This window comes from Myiozetetes cayanensis, unplaced genomic scaffold (assembly GCF_022539395.1).
Source record: "Myiozetetes cayanensis isolate MyiCay16 unplaced genomic scaffold, myiCay2020 scf2-11, whole genome shotgun sequence".
NCBI lineage: Eukaryota > Metazoa > Chordata > Aves > Passeriformes > Tyrannidae > Myiozetetes > Myiozetetes cayanensis.
In genome coordinates, this window is record NW_026087411.1 from 47254749 (window position 1) to 47281444 (window position 26696).

General features: G+C 37.8%; 1 protein-coding gene across 1 annotated transcript; it reads left to right on the forward strand.

Moving 5' to 3' along the window:
* Positions 1–114: 114 nt before the first annotated feature.
* Positions 115–24084, forward strand: WTAP (WT1 associated protein). The gene is made up of 8 exons (XM_050314418.1): positions 115–335; positions 4469–4506; positions 4590–4645; positions 8426–8484; positions 10141–10268; positions 15919–16097; positions 20847–21001; positions 22859–24084. Exons 2-8 carry the CDS (start codon positions 4477–4479, stop codon positions 23440–23442), a joined length of 1191 nt encoding a protein of 396 aa, XP_050170375.1. The 5' UTR covers positions 115–335; positions 4469–4476; the 3' UTR covers positions 23443–24084.
* The last annotated feature ends 2612 nt before the right edge of the window (positions 24085–26696 follow it).

Genomic DNA, 26696 nt, shown 5'->3' on the forward strand with positions numbered 1-26696 from the left:
CGGGACGGGGTATCCCCGCCAGGACCCGGCACCGCTGCGGGTGCGCGCGCAGCCGCCGCCTGCGGGGCGGGGCGGGCGCTCATTTCCTCCCTGGGCGCCATTTTGTAGCGCAGAGAACCCGCAAATAAAGAGCGGGCGGGAGCGGCGCACGGGGGAGTCCGTGCGGAGGGGCTCGGCGGTACCGGCTGCGCAGACCGCGGAGCGGCAGAGCCCGCGCAGCTGGTGGCGGCAGGCGCGGAGGCGGCGGTGTTTCGCCCCCCCATTGATGTGAGGAGGAGCGCGGCCCAGGCGAGCGGCGTGCCGGGGGCGCGGGGCCTCCGCGCCGCGGGCGGGAGGTGAGTGGCTTCGCGAGCGCTCCGCCCGGCGGGACGGCTGGGCAGCCCGACCGAGCAGCCCGCGGTCTCGGGGTGCCGAACTCCCGGCGGCGCCTCCGTCCCTCACCCCGAGCGCGGGGTGGTGGGGGGGAGGAGCGGAAGCGTTTAGAGCCATTTTGTGGGAGGCCCGGAGCCCGGCCTGGCTGCGCGGCCGGCATCCTCCTCCTCCCGCCTGCCTTGGGCAGCCGCCGCGCCCCCCGGCCGCGGCAGGCGCGCTGGTCGCGTCCCTCGTCGGAGGCGAGCGCGGGCGGCGGGGCGGGCCCTGCCCGCGCTGGGGGGCGGTGGCAGCCGGCTGTGTCAGACACCTGCGGCTGCGCCCCGCGTGGGGGGGAGGCGGGACCCCCGCGGCTGCCGGGGCGGGTGTGAGGGCTGAGCAGTCAGTGTTACGGTGAAACTTTACTTTTTAAACGTAAAAAGGGAAAGACAGGGAGAGGATCTTGTGAAGGGCCGCCAAGATGATTGGGGGGTCTAGAGCACCTTGTCTTATGAGGAGAGACTGCGGGAGCTGGAGCTGTTTAGTCTAGAAAAGACTGAGAGGGGATCTTATTAATTCATATAAGTATCTATTAGGCGGGTGTCGAGGACGGTGCCAGACTCCTCAGTGGTGCTTAGAGACAGGACAAGGAGCAATAACCATAAACTGAAAAAACAAGAAGCTCCGCCTCAACATGAGGAAGAACTTTAGATTGAGTGTGACGGAGCACCGGAACAGGCTGCCCATTGAGGTCGTGGAGTCTCCCTCTCCGGAGACATTCAAAAGCCCCATGGACATGTTCCTGTGTCACCTGCTCTAGGTGATCCTGCCTTGGCAGGAGCATTGGACTAGATGATCTAGAGGTCTCTTCCAACCCTAACAATTCTGGGAATTCTGTGTGATATGTATGTAAATATAAGCACGTATATGCACATATACATACATCTGGAGCTGGGAGCCCATCCTGGGGATTTGACCATGGAAGTCTTTTTTTCATATTGTTTAAATAACTTACAGGTACTTAAGATATAACTAGTAAAGCATCATGCCTGGTATTATTCAATTGCTTTTGTTCATCAGGTTTTTTAAAAATCTTTAAATCTCATGTTTTCTAAACATTGTAGGAAAAGGTGTATGGGCTCCTACCGGAGTTACTAAAATTAAAATGCACTCTCTCCATTTCACATCTTTGTATTGAAACTGCCGTAAAAGCCTAAAACATTATGGGATTTCCTAAAAATTGTTAGTGCCCATGACAGTGTTATTTTAAGCATGGAGTATGGTTTTATGTTGCTCGTTGCCAGGAGCAGATATGCAGAAGGAGTGGTGTGTGGCAGCCACCATTTCTCCAAAACCATGAAAGTGCTTAGTTAGGATAGTACAGTTAAGCTGTTCATAATATAAATCACAAAATATAATCGTGTTAATTCCAGGCAGTTATGCAGGAATGTTGTTTGCATTGGTTCTTTTTATTGTAGAAAGTAGCACTTCATGCTCTTGCAAGATTTCTGATCTCAGTAGGAGAGAGATCATCTCTTTTAGAGGAGAGCTGAGTGATGAGAAGCACCTCTTGATGCACAGTGCTTGAACAGTTACTGTGTTAAATTCAAAGAGTGAACATTTCAGTTGCAGCATTGCTGTCTGTAACATATGAATTCACCTGTTTATTAACAGAAAGCTAAGGCAAATCACTGTGAAAACTGCTGTAGTCAGCCTGATACTCCTAATGTTTCTGAAAAACACTGAGCACAGTGATAGCAATACATAGCAGTAATAAACATGTAAGCTTGCAGGAAGTTACTGTAGGTGCCCAAAAAGTTGGGGAGTAGTGAGGTAAAATTCATACATACAGAAAGAGCACCAGGTGTTTATTTGTAGATATTATCCATGTAAGTTTTCAAAAATAACCTATAGAATATTTCTTGCTAGCATGTTATTTTTTAGTGTGCAGTTCTATCGCTGTGAGTAATGATAGGTAGCAGGAAGGCAGTAACTTCTGTAATGTGGTGGACAGTAATGTCAGTCTTCACTTTTGTGCTTTTGTCTGAAAGCAAGTGATGGCTTTGTAAATGATGATGTGCTGGGCACAGAGGTTAGAGTAGCCTGGTCTGGTGCTGTTGTGGAGAGCAGAGTGCTGGAATTTTGTATGAGGTCTGGAGATGTGAGGTAGACTCCCTGTAGATGGAGCATCAATCTGATTTCTTGCAGTCCTGACTGTGACAGCAATCAGATGTTTATAATTATTGTATGCTGCAGCAGGGTTCACAAGCCAAGTCTTTGAGGAAACTCACCTATTTTTGGTATTTGTGTGTTTCTGGTACTTTTTTGAGGAACACACACGTAATGACCTGACATAATCTGCACAGTTTAAACAGTGTTAACTGTAGTTGTGTGGAACAGCTGAAAAACACATTTGTCTCTGTCAAGAACTTAACACTTGCCAAGATCTTCAATACTTCTTCTAAACTATGAAGGAGTTAAAGATTCTAAATAACGTTAGGAAAATTGTGGTGGGAGTGGTAGGCAATCTAAATACAGGGGTCACAAGTGTTCCCTCTGTGATCTCAAGTTACTCTGTATGAGCTGGGCACTGGCAATTTGTATCAACAGCCTCTTATGCTTTTATTTGATACTTAAAGTATGTTTTTGGTAAAACAGTCTGAAATAAGGAGCTGTATCCAGAACTTCTAGCAAAATGCTTGAGTAACTTCTTGTGTGTGGGAGGGAAGGGGGCTGGAGTGGGGTAAGCTTCTTAGTGTAGGGGAGCACTCTAAGTGCCTGTGTGTTACTAAGCCTAGCAACAGGAAGCTACCATTCATAAGTGAGATGCTTCTACTGAATGTTTTCTTTAGGTGAGTTCTAATGTCAGTATTCATTACAGGAAGGGAGTGAGTGTGTTGGTTGTTCTGTTTGTTGTTAAGCAGGGCCTTGTTTGGTAGGGTGTTCTGTAGTTAATGTCAAGGGTTAATGTAGGTTCAATAGGTTCAAGAGGCTTTACTTCACTGTCATGTATTTTCTTGTCTTAACCAACAATTTTAGGATTTGTCCTAGGATTTGGAGAAGTTATTTGGGTGTCATTGTAAAAATTCTGAGGTAATCTGTAAGAATCCTTGAGAAAATTAAATATTTACTACTAAAGAGTGTTTTTTCTTTGGAGTTAAGTGTTCACAACCAAGGAGTTGACATGTCCTTTCTGTGGTATACGTGCAATGTAGCAGCTTTACTAGCCTGTTGACTCTTAGCATTATATGCAACTTTTCTGTTGTAAATATTGCAGATACATGCCTCTAGCAAACCTTGCATTTATTGTTACTTTTATGCTTATATGATTTGCAAACTCGGTATTTTTTATATAATCAGTTGTAGAAAATACTATGTATAGTATTATCCTTTTGAGATAAGGAAGCTTGTCCTGTAACTTGGGGCAGTGTGAATATTTAACCTAGAATAATGCAGTCCTATAGTGCTACATATGCAAAGGAGGAATGGAATTTGATGGTGTATCCAAGCCATTTACTTTGTCTTACTTTTCCTGAAAATATTCATGTGGGTTTTAAAATAACAATACTTCCTGTTTATTAGAATCTTAAAAGTAAGAAAATAAGTTCTTGAAAGAACATGTTGCTTTGACGTAACTAAACAGTAGTGGTAATGTTCACAAATAATTTTTGGGGTTTTTTGTTTGTGTGTGTGTTTTTTTAAGAGGTTCTGAAGTAGTAGTATAAATTCCTTTCCTCAAACCCTGATTGTCCTTTACTTTGTAAAATATGTTAAATAGGTGTAGACACATACGAAATGTCTGTTTGATACAAAGTTGTTTGGTTTTGCTTAGTTAAATAGGAAGAATTGGTTACTGATTGGCAGTTAACGCATAAATAGAAGTTTTTGGTTAAGTTTTAGAGAAAGTGGGTCTGACTTTATATCTAGATTACAGCAGCAAACTTGTGTTATTTGTACCCTATTTCTGTGGAACACTGTGTGGCTTTGTGTGGAATGAATATTTTAGTAGTCTAATAGTGCAGATTTAAAAAAATGAAGTACAAGCTTCTGACTAGTTCAGTATTTCCTGTACACAAGAAACTACACTAAATAAAACTCCTTTTTTTTTCTTTCCCTTCAGAGTTCACAATGACGAATGAAGAACCTCTCCCAAAGAAGGTATGTTTAAAATTACTTGTGACTTCACCCTCCCAGGTAATCGTGACAGCTTGATAAGTTGTGCTTTTCTTTTTGCTTCACAGGTTCGCCTTAGTGAAGCAGATTTTAAGGTTTTACCTAGAGATGAGCTTATCCTAAGGTAAAGTAAAAAGTGTGGTTTTCGTCTTGACATTTTAGTGAACTTCTAGTGGAAGATGTGTGAATTTACTCTTCAGGGTTTTTTTAGCATCCCTGTTTTGAAAAACTATTTTATCCATTTCATGATACAGCTCTTCTGTAAAGTTCTCATCTCAGATATTTTTATTTGTAATTTGGGAGGGAACCCTTTTTCCAAAGAGGCAAAATTCCCGAATAATATTTTGTAATACATGAATAGTTGTTGTTTTTTCCTTAACTTGTAAGCAGTCATATCTTCTCTTGTTACATTCCTTGCTAGATAGGAAGTTATTTTCAACATCAGAAAAATATCAACTTCTTACTCCTACAGTATGTTTTATGAGTCCATGCAGTCATCTTCTCAGCATGTTCAGATATTAGCAGTAAAATGTTAAAATTAATTAAAATTAAGTTAAAGTTAAGAACTTGCAGAAGGAAGAGCCTAGCCATCTTTTTCACCTTTTAGAAAGCGAAGGGTCACCATGGAAACAGTAACAGGCAATGCTGTTGCACAGACCACCTGCTTAAACAAACTGACCCAAACCACTTGTCTCTGTATGCCTGAATTTCCTAATTTGTAAACAAGTAACTAACTAAACTAGACCTCTGTGGGTTATCTGGTTATCTGCTGGAGTAGTTTGTGCATTTTGGTAAACTTCAGTTCTTAGCTTTTTGTAGATTGTAAGTTGTTAGCATTATTAGGGTCTCAAGGTAAATTTTGCTGTTTCATAGAAAAAGACTAAATTGTGTAGAAGTGTGGGGATACATGTGCAACACTTACTGTGTGTGATGGTCAGCTATTCTCCCTCCTGTCTGGGTAAACTATCCTGCCAGAGACTTTTGGGGAGACAGTGCTTTGTAGGGAGTAAACATAATCTGGCTCCTTATGTTTAAAACTGGTTTCTGGCTTCCTCTGAGTATGTAGTCTTCTGGGTAATGAATAATGTATTTAAGCAGTAAGGAAAAATGCTGCTTTGATGTTAAGTGGTTTTGGCCTTGCGATCCTTTTCATAATTGTTTCTGTTCTCAAGATTATCTCTGGAAATAGTGAACTCCTAAGCCTCTAAAGCTGTGCCCTTACTTCCAGCTATAAAATTCATGTGAAAGTACCGAAGCATAGGTTCTGTGCCACCTTTTCCTGACTGATAGTGTGAAAACAATAAAATGCTTCCCATTATAATCAGTTTCTGTAACTTGCAATGATTAGTTGCAATTGTAGAAGAGATGAATTTCCAGCATATAGTCAAGTGAGAATGCGATGGGATACACCCAAGGAGGTAAAGTATATTAGCAACTAACCTGTGTTAAGAGACTGAGGGGAATTTGGCAATAACAGCTATGTTGCTATTGAATCATATTCTTAGTGTGTAGAAAAAGTAACTTATGCTCTCAAAAAGGGCATCTGATGGATTTAAGAAGAATAACTGTTCACTCTACCCAGAAAAGGAAATTTAAATGCTATTTTAACTGTGTCTGCTTTATTACTGTGATTGTATTGAGCAGTCCTATGAACCCTGTTCTTGGTTGTATGGGTTGCATATTATGGGTTTATAGCAAGTTCACCTCTAATTGTGATTTTACATAAAAATAGCAATTATTACACTAACTGCTGGCTTCATTTGAGGTTGCAATAAAATATTATAACTACTATACATATATTTTAATGGCATCTCAACTACTTTGAGACACAGAAAAGCACGTGTTAACTGCTGCATTGCCTTAAGATTTGGAATATATTTTTTGGTCCATGCTTTGATGAGGCAGATGCTTTCTAAGATGGACATGTGTCATCACCTTTTAGTCTTTCAGGTTGCAGCAGTGTCATTGTTGCTGTACAATTGCGTAATACATAAAACACCTATGTGGAAAAGAATAATTTTTTTTGGCAGTTTCTGTGCTATGAATCCCAATTTCACCATTCTTTTTCATGAAGTACATAATTTAGGTTTGCTCATTTTAACGTTTGTTGACTAAACATGAGCAGGATCAACACAAAGCCTTTAGGTGTGGTCTCTTGAGGATTTCTGCTTGTCTCATGGCTTGTTGTTGTGGACTCATCTTCATATTTCCCCTCTTTAATGTAGTAGTTACTTAGATTGACTGTGTAGTAGCTTCTGAGAGAAAGAAGAGCCAGGAACACTGTAACAAAATACTGTGGTTAAACTAAAAATCTGGTCAGTATTGCCCTGATCATTTAGCCTGGTGGTTAGGCTACATGATGTATTGGGGGGGGGGGGGGGTTTTTTTTTTTTTTTTTTTTTTTTTTTTTTTCCCCCAGGTAGGTAGGGGTCTGTCATGTTGACTTGTGTTTCAGGTTTCACTTGCTCTTTTTATTGCTCCTGTTATGAGAGTGCGGGTGTCACGATTTTAACAGAATTACTGGGTTTGGGCTGTGAAGTGAAACTTAGAAGTCAAGTAATCCTGTATATTTGAGGAACAACTATTTTATTGCCTGCCATTCTTTCATGCAGAATTCCATTATTTCTTTCTGGGTTTGATATTTATTAGATCTTTTCAGTTTTACTTTTGGGGGATTGAAATCTCCTGCACTAACATAGAACTTTTAGTGGTCAAATGGTGAAAATTATTACAGCAGAGAGATAAGTTAGAGGGTTAATGAGGGTAGAAATACAGCTGCTCTTTTTTACAGAGTTTGAGAGGTAATTAATGCTATTTTCATGTTCAGCTGAAGAGATGCAAAATTTTGTTGTTGCTTGAAGGAAGAGATCTTGTGCTTCATTTTGCTTTTTCCAGTGATGTGATCTCAGTTGCTGTTACAGATCCGATGCTTTTTAGAGCCTTTAATGAGCTGTTTGAATTCACTAAATGATCAAAAATTACCTAGAGTTAGATTTTGCAGTTTTAATTCAGATAGTGTGTAATTAGAGAGTTAAAATAGAGCAGATGTGATGAGTCTGGCATAAAATAGGTGTTAGGGAGAAAACGGAGGGAGGACGGAACAGAAGTCTCCTTTAGTGGTGAGCTGTTAGATGAATTTTCTTCATAATGTGGAATTGTACCATCACAAGGAACATGCATAGTTAAGTGCAGAATGCTACTTTAAAAACAAAACAAATCCCAAAACACTACCCTGTGAACTTTGTTCATAATGCATGTCATGCTAAATTTCACCGCAGACTCTATTTGCTTCTAACTTAGTGACTTGTATCAAATGCAGTACTTTTTAAGTGTGATGTTTTCTGACTGTGGATGAATTGCCTAAGTAACATAACCTTTAAAGAGTTATTAAGCTGTTGGTCTGGTTATAATCAGAGAATAGTCTTGGTTTGAATGAACTGATATAGCTACTTAATGTAGAGTGCCATTTCTAGTATATTATAATACACTTCTGCTTGTCTTGTTCACTTAGTAACAGACTTACATTTTGTATTTGTGTCACAGTTTCTGTTACAGAATTTTGTTTGAATTGTTCTGCTATGGGAATGAGATGCATATTGGGTACATTACAAAGATAACAATTAGTGTTTGATCCCAATGTTTGTGTAAAATACTATAGTAATTTTTAAGATGTCAATTTTAAGTGTAATGCACAGCTACCTTTTAATTCTTTTGAGATGCAAAGTGGATATAACTATTTTCACAATTTAAAACTGTATTTCTCTCTTATGCAATTGTGTAATTTCCTCTTGAAGTTTTCTGATTATGGTATCAATGTATATTCTGGAAGCTTACAAATTAGATGCCTTGATTTAATAAACTGAGCTTCAGAAAACATTTTTTTTTCTGTTTATATCTGCAATAGGTGGAAACAGTATGAAGCATACGTGCAAGCTCTGGAGGGCAAGTACACAGACCTTAACTGTAAGTTAGCCAAGTTTCATTTTGAAATGGTTATCTGAATGTTTGTATAAAGCAGAGTGGTCAAGTAATATCTGTGTTTTCTAAAATTTCTAGAAGTAAGAGGTAATAATCTGTGATGTCAGTTACTTGTCAGAATAAAAGCCCCTGGCTTTTCTACTGTAAGTTTTCAGCCTCTTCCAATTTTCTCATCAACTTTTCTCTTGCAAATTTATCACAGCATCTAAAAAGTCTGGTTTTCTAGGATCCAGACATCTGGGAATGGGGACAAGCTTCAAAGCATAACTCCATAAATACACATATTTTCAGAACTTTACTACTAGAAAGGAAACTTTATCTACTGAAATACTTCATGAAGGTCTGTGCCTTTAGTAGTGTTACAGGATTGTAAGATTGGCTGGAGGAATAGTTTTTAGAGGTAAATGTCTAAAGTGAGTCACCAAGTAATGTTTGATCTGATTAGGCAAATTTGATTGTTGTTCTTACATGGTCCTACTTTGAAATGAGAAAATGTGAATACATTCTGGGAGTGACTGAATAGCCAATCCAAAGTCACTTTTAAAAATTGAGTTGGCAGCTAGAGATGGTATATTTGCTGTTTTCCACTCACCTTTTCAGTCTAAATACTTAAAACATAGTACCACTAAGTCTGAAGGGTATTTTTCTGTCAGTCCAAACGGATGTTCTCTGTTTTTGCTGTTATGTTCCTCTTCTACTGTCATTCTGTAATGTGTGAGTTTTGGAGAGGCTAAGATATAGCAAATGGAAGCAGCTAATTTCATTCACATCTCAAAATGCCTTAGATAAGTTGTTTCAGCATTCCCAGTTTCTTGACTTTTGGGGAATAGTACAGACCATAGTAATCAGTATTACTGAATTATCTGCAAAGAATTATTTAGAAACAGTCATGAAGCAAGTGTTCTTAGTTTCCATTTACAGCTGATAAATTATATTTTTTTTTCCAAATTACTCAAACTTTTCATCATTTTATGCATGACAGGTAGCAGTGAATGTATACAGTTGGGTTGCTTGCATGTGTTCTTGTTTGAATAGTTTGGAAATGTACTGCCTTCTCTCATATTTCATATATAAATTTTCATAAGTGTTAATGGATCCAGAAGAATTCCAGTTGTGACTGAACTGCCATTTCTGAAGTTCTTGAATATCTTACTGTTTGCTCGTGGAGTGTGGAGTTTGAGGATTGCCCACAAGCAGCATTGTTTTAGACTGCAGATTGCTTTTTGCCAGAGTATAGACTTCCCTCCTTCCCTGCCCTGGCCTCACCTTTTATTTTACATACCAGGGCATTTTGAAATTCCTAAGTTTTAAACTGCAAGTTGTAGTGATAGTTGGTTAAGCAAGCAGTTTAAAAGTTATTTCTTATAGAAACATGGAGACATCTTCAAAATTTGAGTCTTAAGTCTTCCTTAAGTCTTAAGGAAGGACCAGGAATATGGATTTAAAGCCTGCTGTTGTAAAACTTTTCTAATATTTAGGAGTATTTTGATTTTTATTTATACTTGTTATAGGCTTTTTCAGTCATGCTTATTTGTGACTTCTGCTTATGAATTTGGTTTTTAGACTCTTATAGCTGTCTCTTAAAAAATTTTCTTGAGAGGATACTATAAAACATGCTTTTTGTGTTGTTGCTTGTACCAGCTAATGATGTGACGGGGTTGAGAGAATCAGAAGAGAAGTTGAAACAGCAACAGCAAGAGTCTGCCCGAAGAGAAAATATTCTGGTGATGAGGCTGGCAACTAAAGAGCAGGAGATGCAAGAGTGTACTGTAAGTATTTATAAAGGATAAGTGTGTTCAGACAGTTGTAGGAATATCAGCTTTTGAGCTGTATCCATGTGCTGTGTTTTTTGTGTATCTATGGCATCATACTTTCTGTTTAAAGAAATGGCAGGGCACTTAAGCTTTCATTGAATTAGTAAAGATCACGTCTTAAAAGTGGGGGTTTTTAATATTAGTTATTTCAGTTGATTTTTCAGCAGCAGTTGTGATTGGAAGGACTTTTATTTCAAACCAGGCTAGTTCTTACATGTTCCATGCTTTTTTTTTCTAGCATTTATCAACTGTGCATATTTACCAAAATGTTACTTCTGACTGTCATTAGAGTCAGGAACAAATTAAAGCATAAAGATTGAGTTTACTGGGTTTCATTTTGGAGGTTTTAAACTGATATTTACCTTGGATTTGGATAACAGGGTATTTGTAAGCCTCTGTATCTGTCTGGCTAGGTAGGTGAAAGACTTTTCAGAGGAAGTTCTTTTGAAATTTGGCACATCTGCTACATGTTTCTAATATTTGTTGATCTTTGTTTTTCTCTCCCTTGCTTCTGGGTATCTTCTGTGACTTTTTCTTCAGTATTTAGTTTTGGTTTCTTGAAAATATCTTCTTTTGATCTGGGGTTTGCATTGCCTCCTTAACATTTTCGTCTGCTTGGACTGGGCAGCTCCTGAAAGAAGATTGTAAAAAGCTTCTTATTGCTAGTTCTTGTAATGTACTCTTCAGAACTTCTCTTATGAAAAATAGCAGCTCTGTGCAAAACTAAAAACTACTGTTGTAGTTCTCCTCTGTTTTTTTAAGCCTGCCTTTCTTTTTTCCCCTGAAGGTTTTCAGAGCTCTCATGTATAGTAGTGTGATGCTTAACTCTGTACACAGTATTTTCACTGCTCTTTAGAGCAGATCATTTTAGTTCATAGTAAGTAGTGTTAAAAACAGGAAAAAAAAGAGGGGATAAAGCTTACTTTGCAGTGGCAAAAAATTAATCCTAGAATCACTGAGGTTGGAAGAGACTTGTAGTTTGTCTAGTCCAGCCTGCCTTCTCAGAACAGGATCAGTTGGACCAGGTTAGTAAGGACTGTGCATAATTGGGTTTTGAGCATCTCCTAAAACTCTTTTGATCACACTCACAGGGTGAACTGTGCCAGTATTGAATGACTGACACAGCAAAATGGGTTTTCTTATGTTTAAATGGAATCTCCTGTGTATCAGTTTGTGCCCATTGCTTTTGTTGGTCACTGCTGGCTCTGCCTTCTTTACTTTCCCATCAGGTATTTGTGCACATTGATAAGATCTCTCTGAGCCTTCTCTTCACCAGGTTGAGCAGCCATAGCACCCTCAGCCTCTGCTTATATGTTACATGCTCCAACCTCTTTAATCATCCTCAAGGCCCTTCATTGGCCTTACCCTAATATGTCTGTGTCTCTCTTGTACCTGGGAGCTCAGATCTGTACCCCATACTCCAGATCTCACCAGTGCTGAGTGGAGAGGAAGGATCACCTCCCTCGACCTGTTGGCAGCACTCCTCCTAATGCAGCCCAGGATGCTAATGAAGATCTGTTTTGGTACTATACTGCAACACTTCACTAGTAGTAAGACTATTATATTGAACCTGCTTCTCTTGTTAGTCTTACTGATAAATTCTGCTATACAGAACAGCAGTAATAAAAGGGGTTTTGTATTCTTTTGAACTCCTGAGCATATAGCTGGAACAATAAATACTTTAAAGAGTTTTCCAGCAAAACCAAATTTGTGTGTACTATATTTACCTTTCTTTATTCCTATTTTTAAAATAATGAGTTAAAAACTTCAGGTATTTAAATCTGTGAATTTTGACAAGATGATGAACACTATAGGGTTTTTGACTGCACTTAGATGGTTAGATGTTTATAGCTGCATAGTCTTTCCAGAACATCTATTTAGAAGAACTTCTGAAGAGCTTTTATTTTAAGTGTGCTTTAACAAAGAACAAGGGGGTGGGGGACAACCTACCAAAAAGAAGCAAAAGACAGACACATGCCCACACACTCATGTGGTTTACACTTTTCCAGCTATTGGCTCATGAATAACATTAAGGATGTAATCTCCATAGTGTATGGAGGTAGGAAGGTGCATCCTTGAAGAAGAGTGATAAAAGCTGTTATGGAGACATTGGCACCTGTAGGTGTTTTCAAGTTTAAATGCACATAGTTTCAAGATGGTGGAAGGAGTGCTTGACTTTGTACTACTAAAGAGTATTTTTCCAGGAAAGTGACAGTAGAAAAATAAATAATGTTGGATGAGATGCAAAGCTAAGCTATGTTGCTAAATCATTTAATAAACAAAAATTATCCACAATGTGACATTATTTGACATGTCTAATTTTTAATCCATAAAATAACTTTATTTTTACTTTTGACAAAGTTATTGCTACTCCAGGGAAAAGCCTTAGCTCTCTTCCAGGCTTTACTGGACAGTTATTGTAGGTCAGTAAGCAGATAGACATTTGGAAATACTTGCTACTCAAATATGTTTTCCATGGAACAGATAACAATGAGTGGAACTTATTGTGGGTGCAACTGGACTATTGGACTGTAGCACCTAGATAGTTATTACTCTTGTGGTTTAGGTTACAGCTCTGTGCTTTTATTCTTCTGTACTTTCTTCCCTCCTACTCCTTCCTTATAAGGATATAATGTAGTTGTACTTACTTATATTGCTTACAATTTCTGTTAGACACCTGTGTTCTGTTTTGTTAACTTCTTCACGTTGGAGAGTCTGTACTTTGTGGCTATCTTTGGATGATTTCAGCTGAAAGGATGCAACTGTTTTCAAGAATGTGTGAGAACAAGAGGGATTGAAAATGTTATTGTCTGTCTTAACAAAAAGAGATAAAAATCCACCCAAACAAAACTCCACACAGCCTGATGTCCTCTAAATAGACTACTTTCAGTGTTCTCCTGCCTTAGGTTAGAACAATGAGAAAATTGATACCAAGGGTTTTTTCTGTTTGTGCAAATTTTCCCTGCTTGTCCATCTGATGGGCTTTTGAGAAATACCACCTAGTGTGTGCTTTCATGTTAAGGAATATGAGCAGTCAGTAGCCATTTCAGGTTTGGAGTTGGCATCCCCTGCAGTCTGGTGTTGGACATGACTATTCCTGTATATTCAGCTGTAGCCTGAAGTTGGTCCTGACTGCAGGCAAACTGTCCTGTTCCCTAACCCTTACCACCTGGAATATCAATGGGAGGTGACTTGTACCAAAAAGTGGTTAGAGAGAGGAAGAATGTGAGGTTTGGACTGGCAAAGCAGGAAGCTGAATGGAATTAGGAAATAGCAGAAGAGGGAAGAGATTTGGGCTTGCTGTGGGAGCAGATACTGGGAGGAGGTTGCTAGGTCTCCAGGGGTGAAGAGTTTGATAGGTGAGAACTCTGTAGTTACAACTGGACAAAGCACTTGTGGATGCATGGAGAAAATCTGAGTTGGAAAAGCTGGATTAATAAATGGTCTTTAAGTCTGGAGAAGGAATGAACAAGGGTTGTTCAGACTGTTTTAGGAGTGATAGTTGAGGTGGAACCCATGCAAGTGCCATCTGCTGGGTACAGGAGTGTGAGCTGGGGCGACCCCAATGAGACTGTTTAATAACTAACATTGGACAGCATCAGCTGGATCCTCGAGTGTTTTAGTGTGTTTCTGGCATGAGAGCAGTGACAGCAATTCTGTGTGCTGTCGATCCAAGGAATCTGTTACAGTTCTTAGGCTGGCAGCGGAAGAAGGAGGGACCTGGGCCTAGGTAAGACAAGGAATGTGTCCTTCTTCCCCCCTCAGTGATGACTGTCTAAAACCAGGTTGTGAATGATGTTGCTGTATCATATTTCTGAAATACGTTGCCAGTGAAGATGTCTCTCTGTGTAGCTATTTCACCGTCTACTAGCTCTAACCATGCAAAGAATGGGCAGGTTGAAATACTTCAGTAGTGGAAGAATCAGAAAATTGAGAGGATAGGAAAGATACATCAATGACAATAAATAAAATAGATCTGTATTCAGTGAGCAACATACTGTGCATTCGGTGAGGCAAAGGACCTGTGAGGGTAAAATGCTATCCAGGAAATGTTAGAATAACCTTAATTTGGACTACCTGTTTCTATGCAGTGTTTGTAGGTGGATTCTTGAGTGCTTTATTTCTGGGAAATATTTATATGCAGTGCTTTATTCCCCTTATATTTCTTTTTAGACACATAAAAGTTGGTCTATTTAAAGTATGACTTCAGCTTTTGTAAGTAGCTAAATGTTTTTATTTTCATAATATCAAAGTAATACGTCAGTGGAAAAACTTTAGTTCTTTCAGTACTTTTGAAATCACTTGAAGTAAAATCAAAGAATTGTTGCTACTGAACAATATATAAATTAAAACGTATTTTATCTTCAATCTGGAAGTGACTGAGGTTGCTACTGCACATTGAATGTAAATAGGATTTTTTGTACTTCACTGTTGCTGAGATCCCATAACAGAGTAACTGTATATACGGGGAAGTGATTAAACTGACAGTGCTTTTGGCTGTGCTGTGTCCCCCAAGTAAAGCAAAGTGTGGAGGGACACTCTTGCCCTTTACTGTTTGTCAGTGAAATTCTGTTGCTGTCAAGTCTGGTTGCAAGACCTGCATGAAGCAGGAGGCAAACCACGCCACTTTCAGTTAAGGTTATTTAATGTCACACAACTTTGTTCACCTCTTGCTGATGAAGAAATATGTGTGATTCAGGGAGCATAATAAATTGACTTTCAGAATTAACACTCTTTGTAGGCTGCTGTGATATTGGTGGTTAGCTGGGTTCTAAACATGTACTGTTTAGTACGATTTAAGAGAAGACTGTTGTGATGGGAATAATCAAAACAAGTTAATACTATTTTAATACACACAAGTTTTGACTAATAATAAATGCTATATTTAAAAGAAAACATCTCAGTTACTACTTCTGAAATTTTGAGTATTTTAAGTTTTCTGGGTTCTAAATATATAAAATCGTGGATCTTTTGGGTTATGGTTGTTGCAAAAGAATAAAACCTAACCAAAATCTGCTTCAACTGCTATTAATATTTCTAAGTTACTTTGTTTAAAAATACATAATCCTGCATCATAACTGACTGCTGCATTTGCAAAAAAAATTAGAAGATGGTAAAATCCTTTTTATTATTTGCTTAATAAATTTCTTGTCAATTTTAGCTGTAATGTTCCTTAATAATTTTCACTAAACTGAAATGGAAATTATCTCTCTCTTTTAAGCAGGTAATTCTTTCTATATGCTTTTTGTCCCCCCAAAAGAGTGCAGGCACATAGATAAGAAGGGGAGCATTCTAATGCTCCAGCTATTATTTTAACAAATGTAAATAGACATACAGAAAATAACCTGGGCTGTAGAGGGGAATCTGCCTTGGAAGGTTAAGCTTGGCAGGTGGTGGGGTGGGGTATTGGGTGAATACATACATTGATGGGGTGCAAGGTGCACAAAAGTAATTTTTACCCTGCAGTTTTCAGGTTACAGTGTTGAGAGGAGGCAAGCTACCTTGATGTTATCTTCGGAACAACTATTTTTATTTGCATCTAAGTGACTTTCAATTTTTATTTAATATTATATGAATAACAGTCTTTTTTTCTTGTTTTATGCAGAATCAGATTCAGTACCTCAAGCAAGTCCAGCAGCCTAGCGTTGCCCAACTGCGATCAACAATGGTGGACCCAGCCATCAACTTGTTTTTCCTAAAAATGAAAGGTGAACTGGAACAGACTAAAGACAAACTGGAACAAGCCCAAAATGAACTGAGTGCCTGGAAATTTACGCCTGATAGGTAAACAAAACAAATACTCCCCAGTCAAGACTTCCCTGACAGTCCCACTACGAGAATGCTATGGTGGGACAGCCAAGTACTCGTTTCCACACCAAGACTCAGACGTTTTGAGGCAAAGGCCACATTCTTATACTGTCCAGCTTGTAATGCTTAATGTAAAACTTACCAGATGAACCTTGTGTTTCAGCTTTTTTCTCCCCCTTTGCTTCAGAGGCCTGACAGCGTCGGACTATTCTGAAGAAATGGCCATCTTCGAAAAAAATCTTTTCTAGAACATGTAGACATTTTGAAAAATTGTTCTATTTGAAGAAAATAGAGGGAGAAACAGAAGTCTTAAGTCTGTGGCACACTGTGTCTACAGACAGTTTGGAGGAGAGAGAACCTAGAGATCATAAATCATGAATTGAACATGTAAAATTCCCGTAAAATGTAGAAGTGGAATATGCTTCGCTCTTAACCTTGAGCCTAGTGACTTAGAGACACTGTAAGTCAGTTTTGCCAATAAGACTGTGGACTTCCTGCTTGTTCACTGAACTGCTGGGTCAAAACTCAATGAGGTGAATTTTGCATTAAAGAGTTTACTTGCTAACCAATTTTGAATAGCCACGAGAGTGCTATTTGATATCACAACAGTGATAGTGTACACATTTGACTGTTTAGCCTTTGGGCTCTTTAGCACCTGATGCAGTTTTAAGTCACTGTTGCTAAATAATGAACTGTTTCTGAATGGTTGGTTATACTGTGGATGCCTCAAAATTAGGACTGTACGAAAATGTACATTCTATCTAATTGCAGGTTTTAAATTGTTGGAAGTAACATATATTTGGTCACAACTAGCATGTATAAAAAACCCTGGTTGTGATAAGTATTTCACTGCATGTTTTCATGCAGAAAGGAGAATTTTTTGATCTTCCATACTAAGAACTGATCTCAAATGCTCAACACAGAAGGCACATGATGGCAACTGTCTTCAGTGTTGGTGGGGTGTTTTTATTCCGTTGTACATCTGGGGTTTTTTTTGTATTGCGCTTCTATATAAAATGTGCCTTGAAATAGTTGTAATTTATAGTTCAAGGAACACTACTGGTTATACTGTTGTATTGTGAAACTTCTGGGATGAACGAGAATTGAACAGGTTGTTGTTTCTGTGTTGTCTCGTTCTCTGAAAACAAAGTCAGTATTTTTAACAAACCAAAAAAAACTTAAATGCATGCATTTTCCATGGTGGAATCAGTGAAGGAGTCTTCGCTACTCTACTGATGCCTCTGTTCTGTTGTCCCAAGTTACTTGTAAGTAGCACTCTGGGACAGTTGGGAGTGCATGTCTGAGGTGTGTAAAGCAAAATGTAGATTTGGTGTAGCATTTGTGTGTTTGTGTTTTTTTCCTTAGAAAGTAGAGTTCTATTTGGTAATCTGAGGTTTTGATTTTTTTAAAAACAGTTGGGCAATATTTTATGACTCAGTCTGATCCTAGAAAATTCAGTTTTAAAGTTAAAAAAAAAAAGACATCCAGCTGTCACAGAAGGTGATGTATTCTAACTGTTTTGATGATTTTTATTAAGATGCCATTATATAATTTTGACTCGGAAGTATCTTTAACTGTTTGTGCTTCGTTGACTAATATGAGATCAAAGCGAAATATGCAGGTTTATCTTTTTGCATGAGTAATGACTTAACAGCAAAAGAAAAATCTACACAAAAAATTTACCTTTTTAAAAGTGATACATCTGGAATGATTTTGCTATAGCAGTATCTGAGATTTTAATGATCTAGCATCAAAACAGAGGTAAGACTTACATTAATGAATTGTTGATGTGTTACCAAGCCATTTGTACAACTCACTATAATGTGTTGAAAGAGGCATGCCATGCAGATTGCTTGTTTAACTTGGAGTTCAGAAAATTATTTAATACATTTAGATACAGATTGGGTGTTTTCTTAAGTCCTCTGCCTCTAAATGTGTGTTTACAACTGAGGAGAGACAAGTAATTTGCCACTTCCTTTCAAACCCGAGTATCAAAAGAAAATGTTATTTCTGTAGCTGCAACATACCCTAATTTGCATCATATAATTCTGAGTCAGTGGTGTGAATGTTCGTAATTCATCCATGGAGTAGCTGGAATATAGAAAATTAGTTATTTCCTGGTAAATAATTGAGGCTGTCTTCGTTAACTGGGTTAAGATTTTACTGGGTTTTTTTTCTGCAAAGGTAAAGAAATGATGACTCATGTAAAATATTTAGAGTTTTTTTATTCTCTTTGCATCTTGCCCCCCTCCTTAATTGCTTTAATTGTCCACCCTTAAATACAGCTTCTCTTAATTCATGGCATCTGATCTAGTTATTGGTCCTATTCAGATCCTGGACTGAAGCTCTTGGTGTGAGTAACATGTTATAACTGCAGCCCTAAGTGGAGTTAGTTCTGGACCTTAACTGTAGATAAGGCTGTGCAGCATAATCATTGCTGGTGTCTAGAGGGGAAAATAAAAGGGCATGTAATCAAAGGAATGGCTATGCTAAGCCATTTCAACCATCATTAAACAGTATACACTTGGAATAAAAACTTAGTAGAAAAGTCATTTGCAGTAAACCTAGTACAACAAACTCTAGTCTTCTGATATTTAACTGCTTACATTCTTACAGGTTTTGTTGCATGTATGTTCAAGAGGATTTGTGAAAACAATGCTGAACTTAGTTTGACAGCTAATAGGATTTATTTTAATATCTACTGGATTTTGTGTTCTTGAATGTGTTGTCGTTTTTGTAAATTGCAAGGGGAGGTTACTTGGTGCCCTACTAGTTCAGAACATCTGGAAAAATTTTGATGGGGAGAAATAGCATTATAGGTAACTATGCAAATTTCTATACAGGTAATAAATATTTTACATTTTGGCAGGAGTTAACATGAAGAAATTAATGGGATTCTAAAATTGTCCCAGTTCCAAGGAAACCGGTATTTGCTAATTTTACAGTTGGCGTTGGTTTGTGAAGAGAAAAGCATTAAATGATTTAAGCACTGTAAACTTTTTCTACTTGTAGTGATGATGAATACAGTAACAGGAATTTGCAAATGGCTAAAAATCATGTCTGCCTAATAACTTTTGGGATCTGTCACATTGGTTATCTCCAAAGTGGTCCTGCTTTACACAGAATGAACATCTCTAAGGAAACTTGCATCTTAAGTGTGCGACTTGGACTGTATTAGGTCAGCACAATTTAAACTTCAAGGACCTGGCATTGGACATCACATCAAGAAAGAAAACAGGCTGCTGCCTTTAGCAGAGTTTCAGGCCTCCAGGACTTTACACAGCCAGATTCCTTCTGGAGCAGCCCATCTGAAAGATTTGGGAAAGTCAGTCGGAAAATGTTAAATGGGGCATAGTTGGCAGAGCTTAAAAGTTGGCTAAGGCTTGAATGCTCAAAAGGTAGTTGATAAGGAAATGGTTTTAAGTTCTTTTGGTTGGGTATTTTGGTTGCAGGAGAGAACTGTGGCTGTGATTGTGGCAGAAGTTTCCTGTTCTACTTTTTTAATCCTAATTTTTTTTTTCAATACTTGTCACTTGTTTAAAAGCAAACAAACAACTAAATGACCTTCTTGGTCTTGAAAAGCAATGCAAGTCTTGCCATTGAATTCACAATAAACCTGTTCAAGTTTGGGGTGGTTTTTTGGTAGAGGTTACATTTCTGTAGAAAAGAGGACAGCTTAATTATGATGCTGAGCCTGTTAAAAGGAGAACTGTTTGAGAATGCTATCCTGACTTGGCAGACCAAGAGTCCTAAAGGACTTCAGTTTTTTTCTTTTATGGAGTCAGCTGTATTGCCTATATATTAATTTGCATACTACTTCCTATAATGCTTTAAAATGTGATTTTTATCGTGAAGATTAAAGATGTGTAATGTTACCAGTTTACTAAAGAAAATCTTGTGCGTTGAAAATAATTTTTCCTGCTTGTTTCTCACTTTTTCAGAAACTGAACATCCTAATGATCATTAGTTATGTGAAATCTGTCAGTCTAAAGGAAGTAGATAAGTAATATACTCCTTCCTTAATGTCCTGACAATGTTTATCTACATTTTCACTCCTCCTCACCATACAAGATGTACTTAAGAAATACTGACTATACAAGTATGAAACAGACTATGCATGTGACTGTCAAACATATAAGTTGAGTTGAAAAATACACATCTCACTTTTTAAACAAGAGTACTTGGACAGCATTTGAAAGAATGCTTAAGCTTCTTAAAGAAAAAATGGATGTCACTATGAAAAATTAACATGGGATTTATTATTTCCCCCAGCAACTTTTTCTTCATCCAAATTTAATTATTAAATTTTACTAGTACAATAAATAGGGAAGGTTTTTGCTTATGTAGTTTTTATGCAGTACTTGATCTTTTGAATTGCAAGGCACATCTTTAATCAAATATTAAGCTCTGTTGAGAATTGGCACATGCAAGATTGTGCATACTGATAATCCAGATGTTGGTATCAAAGAACAATATGCTTATTCATATTTTCAGTAATAAAACTTGCCTTCCACTTTATGGGACAGCGGCAGAAGATCTTCTGGCGTTGGAACAGCATGTGGTAACTATAGGGAGACTTTCTGCTATGACAATTATGTTGAGGCATAATGTTCCTTGAATTGTGACATGCAGAAATTGCATCTCCTTTTTGTCCATAATTGTGATTGAGGAAGATTACTGAAGGTTTTGTATTCATTTTGTGATAGATGGCTCTTTCCTTTGCAGCCAAACAGGGAAAAAGTTAATGGCGAAGTGTCGAATGCTTATCCAGGAGAATCAAGAGCTTGGAAGGCAGCTGTCCCAAGGACGTATTGCACAGCTTGAGGCAGAGTTGGCTTTACAGAAGAAATATAGTGAGGAACTTAAAAGCAGTCAGGATGGTAAGGGATTTTTTTAAAGAAAATGGAAGTTGCCTTGCACTTCTACTAGTTTAATTTCCTGATTATACACATAATGTAAAACCATCTTTGCCAGAATGAAAGGGCAATATCAAGTAAAATAGGACAACTGTAAGTCTTCACCGGTAGTCTTAATTAAAAACAAAGAAACAAAATGCTTAACTTTTGGGGAACTGGTGGGATTTGCAGTCCAGTAATGCAGCCTTTGAAATTGAGATTTTTGTACTTTAGATCTTGCTATTTAATAGAGAGTGTTTAGACTGCACTCATTATTGGTGAATTTGCAGGATGAAAGCTGTTAATAGTACATGAAGCCTAAGCATGCACTGAGAACAGAAAGGTTCTTGTTAACTCTGACTCATTTTGAATTTATTTTTAAAAAATCAACTTTCTAACAATGCCTAAGAATATGAAAAATAGATTTTTTTCCCTTAGATAATTAGATGAATGAAAATAGCTCATCTAAGTTGTGTTCACAGTCCAGTTTTTACAACAGTGTAAATCTTAATTGAAATTACCTATCAGCTCTGACCTCATGTGTAAATTAAATGGAGGGGAAAATGCAAGTTTAAAAAGTCATCAGTCTTGAGTTCTGCATAGGATCAGTGGTTCTTAACAGAATGTTAGAGTAGGTTATGTGAAGTTTTAAGATACAACCTATTTAGACATCACATAAACCTGAATATCTGTTTGCTTGTTTTACATCTGAAGTTTATAAGATAGCATAGACTTGATTTGACATCAGATGTCAGTCTGAGATGTCTTGTATTTTTAAGGATATTTCTTCCCCCTGATCATATTTTCATATTTTTGACAAAGCAGTATAAAATAAGTAGAATCAATAAGGTAAATGATTCTATAATGTCATTTTGTTTGAATAGTTACCCTTTTGCATCGTAACTGCTATTTTGATAATGTACTTAAACAGAATTTATCAAGTACATAATTGAAGCAAGTGTAGCCATTCTTTAAAGACCTCTTCTCTTGAATGCAATAATCTCTAGAACTGAGAAGTGTTCTTCAGCCCCTATTGCTTCTTCCCCATATGAGTCAAGATGACAATAATCTTGCAGTAACAGTTTTCCTAATAATTGCTTTCCATAGCAGCAAGATCACCTTAATCTTAGGAGTTTTTACAATATTAAGCAGTTTGAATTTTATTTGCTCTGTCAAATTGATGGTGCAGTTGAATGGAAACTAAGGGAGCCAGTGTTTCTTGTATTGTTTTGAGGTCAGATTCATTTTGCCCCAGAATGGAGTCCTAGTTGTAAAAACCGTTTTCTGGTACATAAATATTAAAACTCCCAGTGGAATTAATTAACAGCCTTGTTGGTAAGAAAGTCTTTTTGTGCCCTGTCTTGAAGGATTTAAAGGATTAAACAGAGTAAGAGCTGAAACTTTCTTTATGATAACTTTTTTTTGTTGTTTCTACTGAGTTAAGCTTTTGCAGTTATTTGCACATAGTACACAGTTATTCAGTGGTTCATGTTCCTTCTTTTACAGTATTTCCACTAAGGTTTTATACTTGAGTAAGAGTAGACGCACTAGGATCTATTTGTGAAATATTAATTGTTGGAATTGAACTTTTTTTCCATATATCTTCTTGCCCAGAAATTAGCTTTTTCTTGCATATTTTGAATAGCAGTATAGAAAATAAGTGGATAGGACAAGTAAGCATTTTCTCCTTCAGAGGCAGAGTATCAAAACCAGTGCATACCTGATGGCTGAAAAATAGTTTATTGAAAAATTTCAGCATAAAATGTTAACTTATAGGATTTTAATTTCTTGTCTATATATGGGCTATTAAGTGTTTGCAACAAATGTGTTTTCTTTACATAGAATTGAATGACTTCATCATCCAACTTGATGAGGAGGTAGAGGGTATGCAGAGTACCATTCTAGTTCTTCAGCAGCAGTTGAAGGAGACTCGCCAGCAATTGTCACAGTACCAGCAGCAGCAGTCCCAGGTCTCCAACCCAGGTACCAGCAGGACTCCATCTTCTGAGCCTACAGACCAGGGCGAGGCTGTGGGCAAAGACTGCAGCCGCCTGGCAAACGGACCAAGCAATGGTAGCTCCTCCCATCAGCGGACGTCTGGGCCTGGATTTTATAGGGAGGGTAGCGGCACAGAAGATGACTTCCCAGCTTCTCCAGGGAATGGTAATAAGCTGTCCAACCACTCTGAAGATAGAACTGGTAGAGGAAGTGGTAGCTACATAAACCAGCTCAGTACTGGGTATGAAAGTGTAGACTCTCCCACTGGCAGTGAAAACTCTCTCACTCACCACTCAAATGACACAGACTCCAATCATGATCCTCAAGAGGAGAAAACAGTGAGCATGAAAGGTAACAGAACTGTGGGTTCTCGTCATGTCCAGAATGGTTTGGACTCCAGTGTAAATGTGCAGGGTTCAGTTTTGTAACATTTTTCTGCAAAATTTTTATACAGTGTCATTGAAATTGGGGAGAGGATACTGTCCAGAAGCCGTTTAAATTAGTGCATACTTGTCACAATTTTGCCTTTTTGTGGGTTTCTTTTTGCTTCAATACCTCTGCCACTTTGGAAATTTTAACAGTTAATTACGTTGAATGTTGCTAAAAGGACGTTTGTGTAGCTCAAGTTATTTTTATATGAGTTAATGTGAAGTTGAAATGGAAATTATTTCCATAAAGTATAACATAAATGATGTCTGTACAAATCTGTGTATATCTAGAACCTGTGCTGTGTAAGGGCATTCTTACTCATACTGTTATACTTACACCACCTTCAAGATTTGTCATAATAGCTGTGGGTTTATGACTGCCAAGTTTGCCCAGTACAGTAGTTTTATCACTAAAAAGAAGGACTTACTGAAGGAGTCCTCTAGTAGTTTCAGTGTTAATTACAGTTTTTCCCACCATACATCTGTGCATTTTCTCCTTAGGTGACCGAATGTTTATTAATTGTGTGCATAGTTACTCAGTTTTTAAGAACTGTTGTATCCTGTTGATGCATATTGCTCTGTGACTCCAATATTATCTTACCTGTACTGACCAAACCTAAATAAAAACTTTTAATAATGTAATTTTCTCATTGTTTGGCATTGGCTTACATGTCTTATCTGTATGCAGTGTATTTCTAGTACTTGCTGCTTTTTTTACCTTCTTCTTTTTTTTTTTAATTTATTTGTTCGTGTCAATCTGGTCTGATGCAGCGTATGCCAAATGCATGAAGTTACAGGTGTGTGCTAATATTAATTTCAGGATAGTACTTGTCCTTATTGGCAGAAAAAGGGAGTGGGGGAAAGGAGAAAGCTAGTAAAAGTAAACCTTATGAGTTGGACCCTGTGTTTATTTAAGATTAAAAAAACCCAACAAAATCTACAGGTATCTAACAGGTAAATATACAGATTATAGTTCAATAAATTAACATGTTAGTTATTCAGCCTTTTAAACCAGATAAAACTTCTCTTGTTTTTAAATGCCTGTCTAAGGAACTGATTTCTTAGCATGCAGAGAATGTAAGAATTACCTTTAATTAAGCATATCCTTATTGTTCAGTAGCAATGAGCTATGAATTTGTCAGAACCTGGATTTCTAGTGGTTATTTTCTGTCTACTAGTTTGCTGATAAAACACATAAGCAAGGAGCTGAAAAAGCACTGTCTTTTAAGCATTGTTCAAAGGTAAGACAGAAGTACTTAGCTGTATGTTTTAGGGTAGACTTAGGTCCAGTTTCAGCATTTTTCTACTTAGGAATCTTTTTAGTTGCCAGATAACTAATAAAATTATCACATGTAGCCACTAAAATAATAGGAAGTAGCTTATTGCTTTGCAATTCAATGTGGAAACAGGCTTGTTTAAAAGCAGTATTTCTCCAGAGTTCTAGAGCATACTTGAATTCGTTTAAATTTACAGTTAAAATAAATTCTTAGATTATAAAAAGGCTTCTATGGTAGCATTTTTAAGTGGCATATGACAATTATTATCTGCTGTAATATTGTCCAAGACAAGTGGATGTAATTAGAATGCTACCAGCTACTGTTGTCTGTGTTAGAGACGTGCTAGTTGATGTACCGCTATTTCAATTTCACAGCATTCATGTCAATGCTTTAAAACCACATAGTAGTTGTCACTGGAAGTGCAAATCCATTGGTTGCTTTTTGAATGTTACTTCAGCCCTTGTTGCCTGAAAAACAGCAGTTAATAGTTGAATGCATGAAAGGGAAATAACAGGTGTCTACACAAAACGGTACTGGCATCTGGCACCCAAAGTAATTCTAATTCACAGAAATCTCTTGTGGTGATTTGTATTTGATCTTAGTATCATATTCCTTTCTTATCCATAGCATGTGTGTATGTACATTCTGGATCCTGTACATGTAGAATATAATATTTGTAAGAAGCTTTAAAGGCTCATAATAGGTTATAATAATGGCTTTATCTGATCAGATAGGTGGTAAAAAGCCCTGTGAGGAAATCTGTGGTCATTAAAAAAAATGCACAGCTTTTGGGTGAAAATAGCTTGCTACTTAAATCTGTCAGTTTTAAAACCTCATGTAAAGATGATCTTGGAGTGTGTGGTACATAATAGCAAAAAATATAAAGCTTAGCTAAAGAGTTAAAAAAACCCAAAATATACCCTCAGATTAGAAGCAAGGTAAGCCATTCCCCTTGTTATCCCCTGCTTAGAGGGTATCTCCTGAATAAACAGGCTTGAGGAGTGCTTTGTTTGATTTTCCCCTGCCATCCCCCCAACCAAAAGTAACCCAGCAACTGCAGATAATAACAAAATACATCACATTGATTTGCTTTCATAGAACACTTTCTAAAAGCTGTAGTTAACTACAGTATAATACTATAGATGGAAATGCTAAACTCTGTAATATTCATATTCTTGTCTGGCTGTCAGTGCTTATATTAGGACACTTAATAATCGTGAATGTAGTTGGTTAATTTTAACAAAAGATTACATTTTATTGAGCACGAATAAATACAGAATATTCCTCTTTAAAATTAGGTAGTGCCTATATCTTACTGCATGTATTTTTAGCATTTGGGGGGGAAGTTGTTGATTTTGGAGAATTCACCTTTTATCTTAGCTACTGATAGGTAATTTCACTTCTCAGACTTCTGCAAGAGTATCACTGGCTGATCAGAGAAACTAATGTGGTTTTCTAGAGTGCCTTAAGGGCTGGGGGGATGGATACACTGCTGCACTGTGCCTCACAGTGGGCTGAGATTCCCTGTGTGGGTGTCCAGGTGGATTTCCTGGCAATTGGCAAGATGAGGTTATTTATTTTCAACAATATTGTTCAGAGCCAAACCCCCACTGAAATTTTGTAACTTGAGTTTTTTATACTCTGGTAAATGCGGGTGCTCTAAGATCTTAGAATATACACCTTTATTTAAAAAGACAAAATGTAAAGATAGAAGATTTTGTGGGAGGAGAGATCACTTCCATACAACTTAAATTTACCTCATGTTTGTCTTGTCTGCAGAGTGCCTCCTAACTGAGGGATGAGCTCTCCACACTGACCTCTCTGGAGAACCAGTTTTTAATGGGTCTTTGAACTCGTTTGCACTAACCATACCCATTATTTTAGCTGGTGGGGTTAAGGAGCCTGAGTGAAGGATTTTCATGAGCACCAAAGGCCCCTGAATTGCTGCCACGAGGAAAGGAGATGCTGTGAAGCAAG

Coding starts and splice junctions, on each gene's coding strand:
- WTAP (XM_050314418.1), top strand. CDS start 4,477: ATGACGAATGAAGAACCTCTCCCAAAGAAG. Junction 4,507..4,589: donor AAGAACCTCTCCCAAAGAAG/GTATGTTTAAAA, acceptor TTTGCTTCACAG/GTTCGCCTTAGTGAAGCAGA. Junction 8,485..10,140: donor CAAGTACACAGACCTTAACT/GTAAGTTAGCCA, acceptor TGCTTGTACCAG/CTAATGATGTGACGGGGTTG.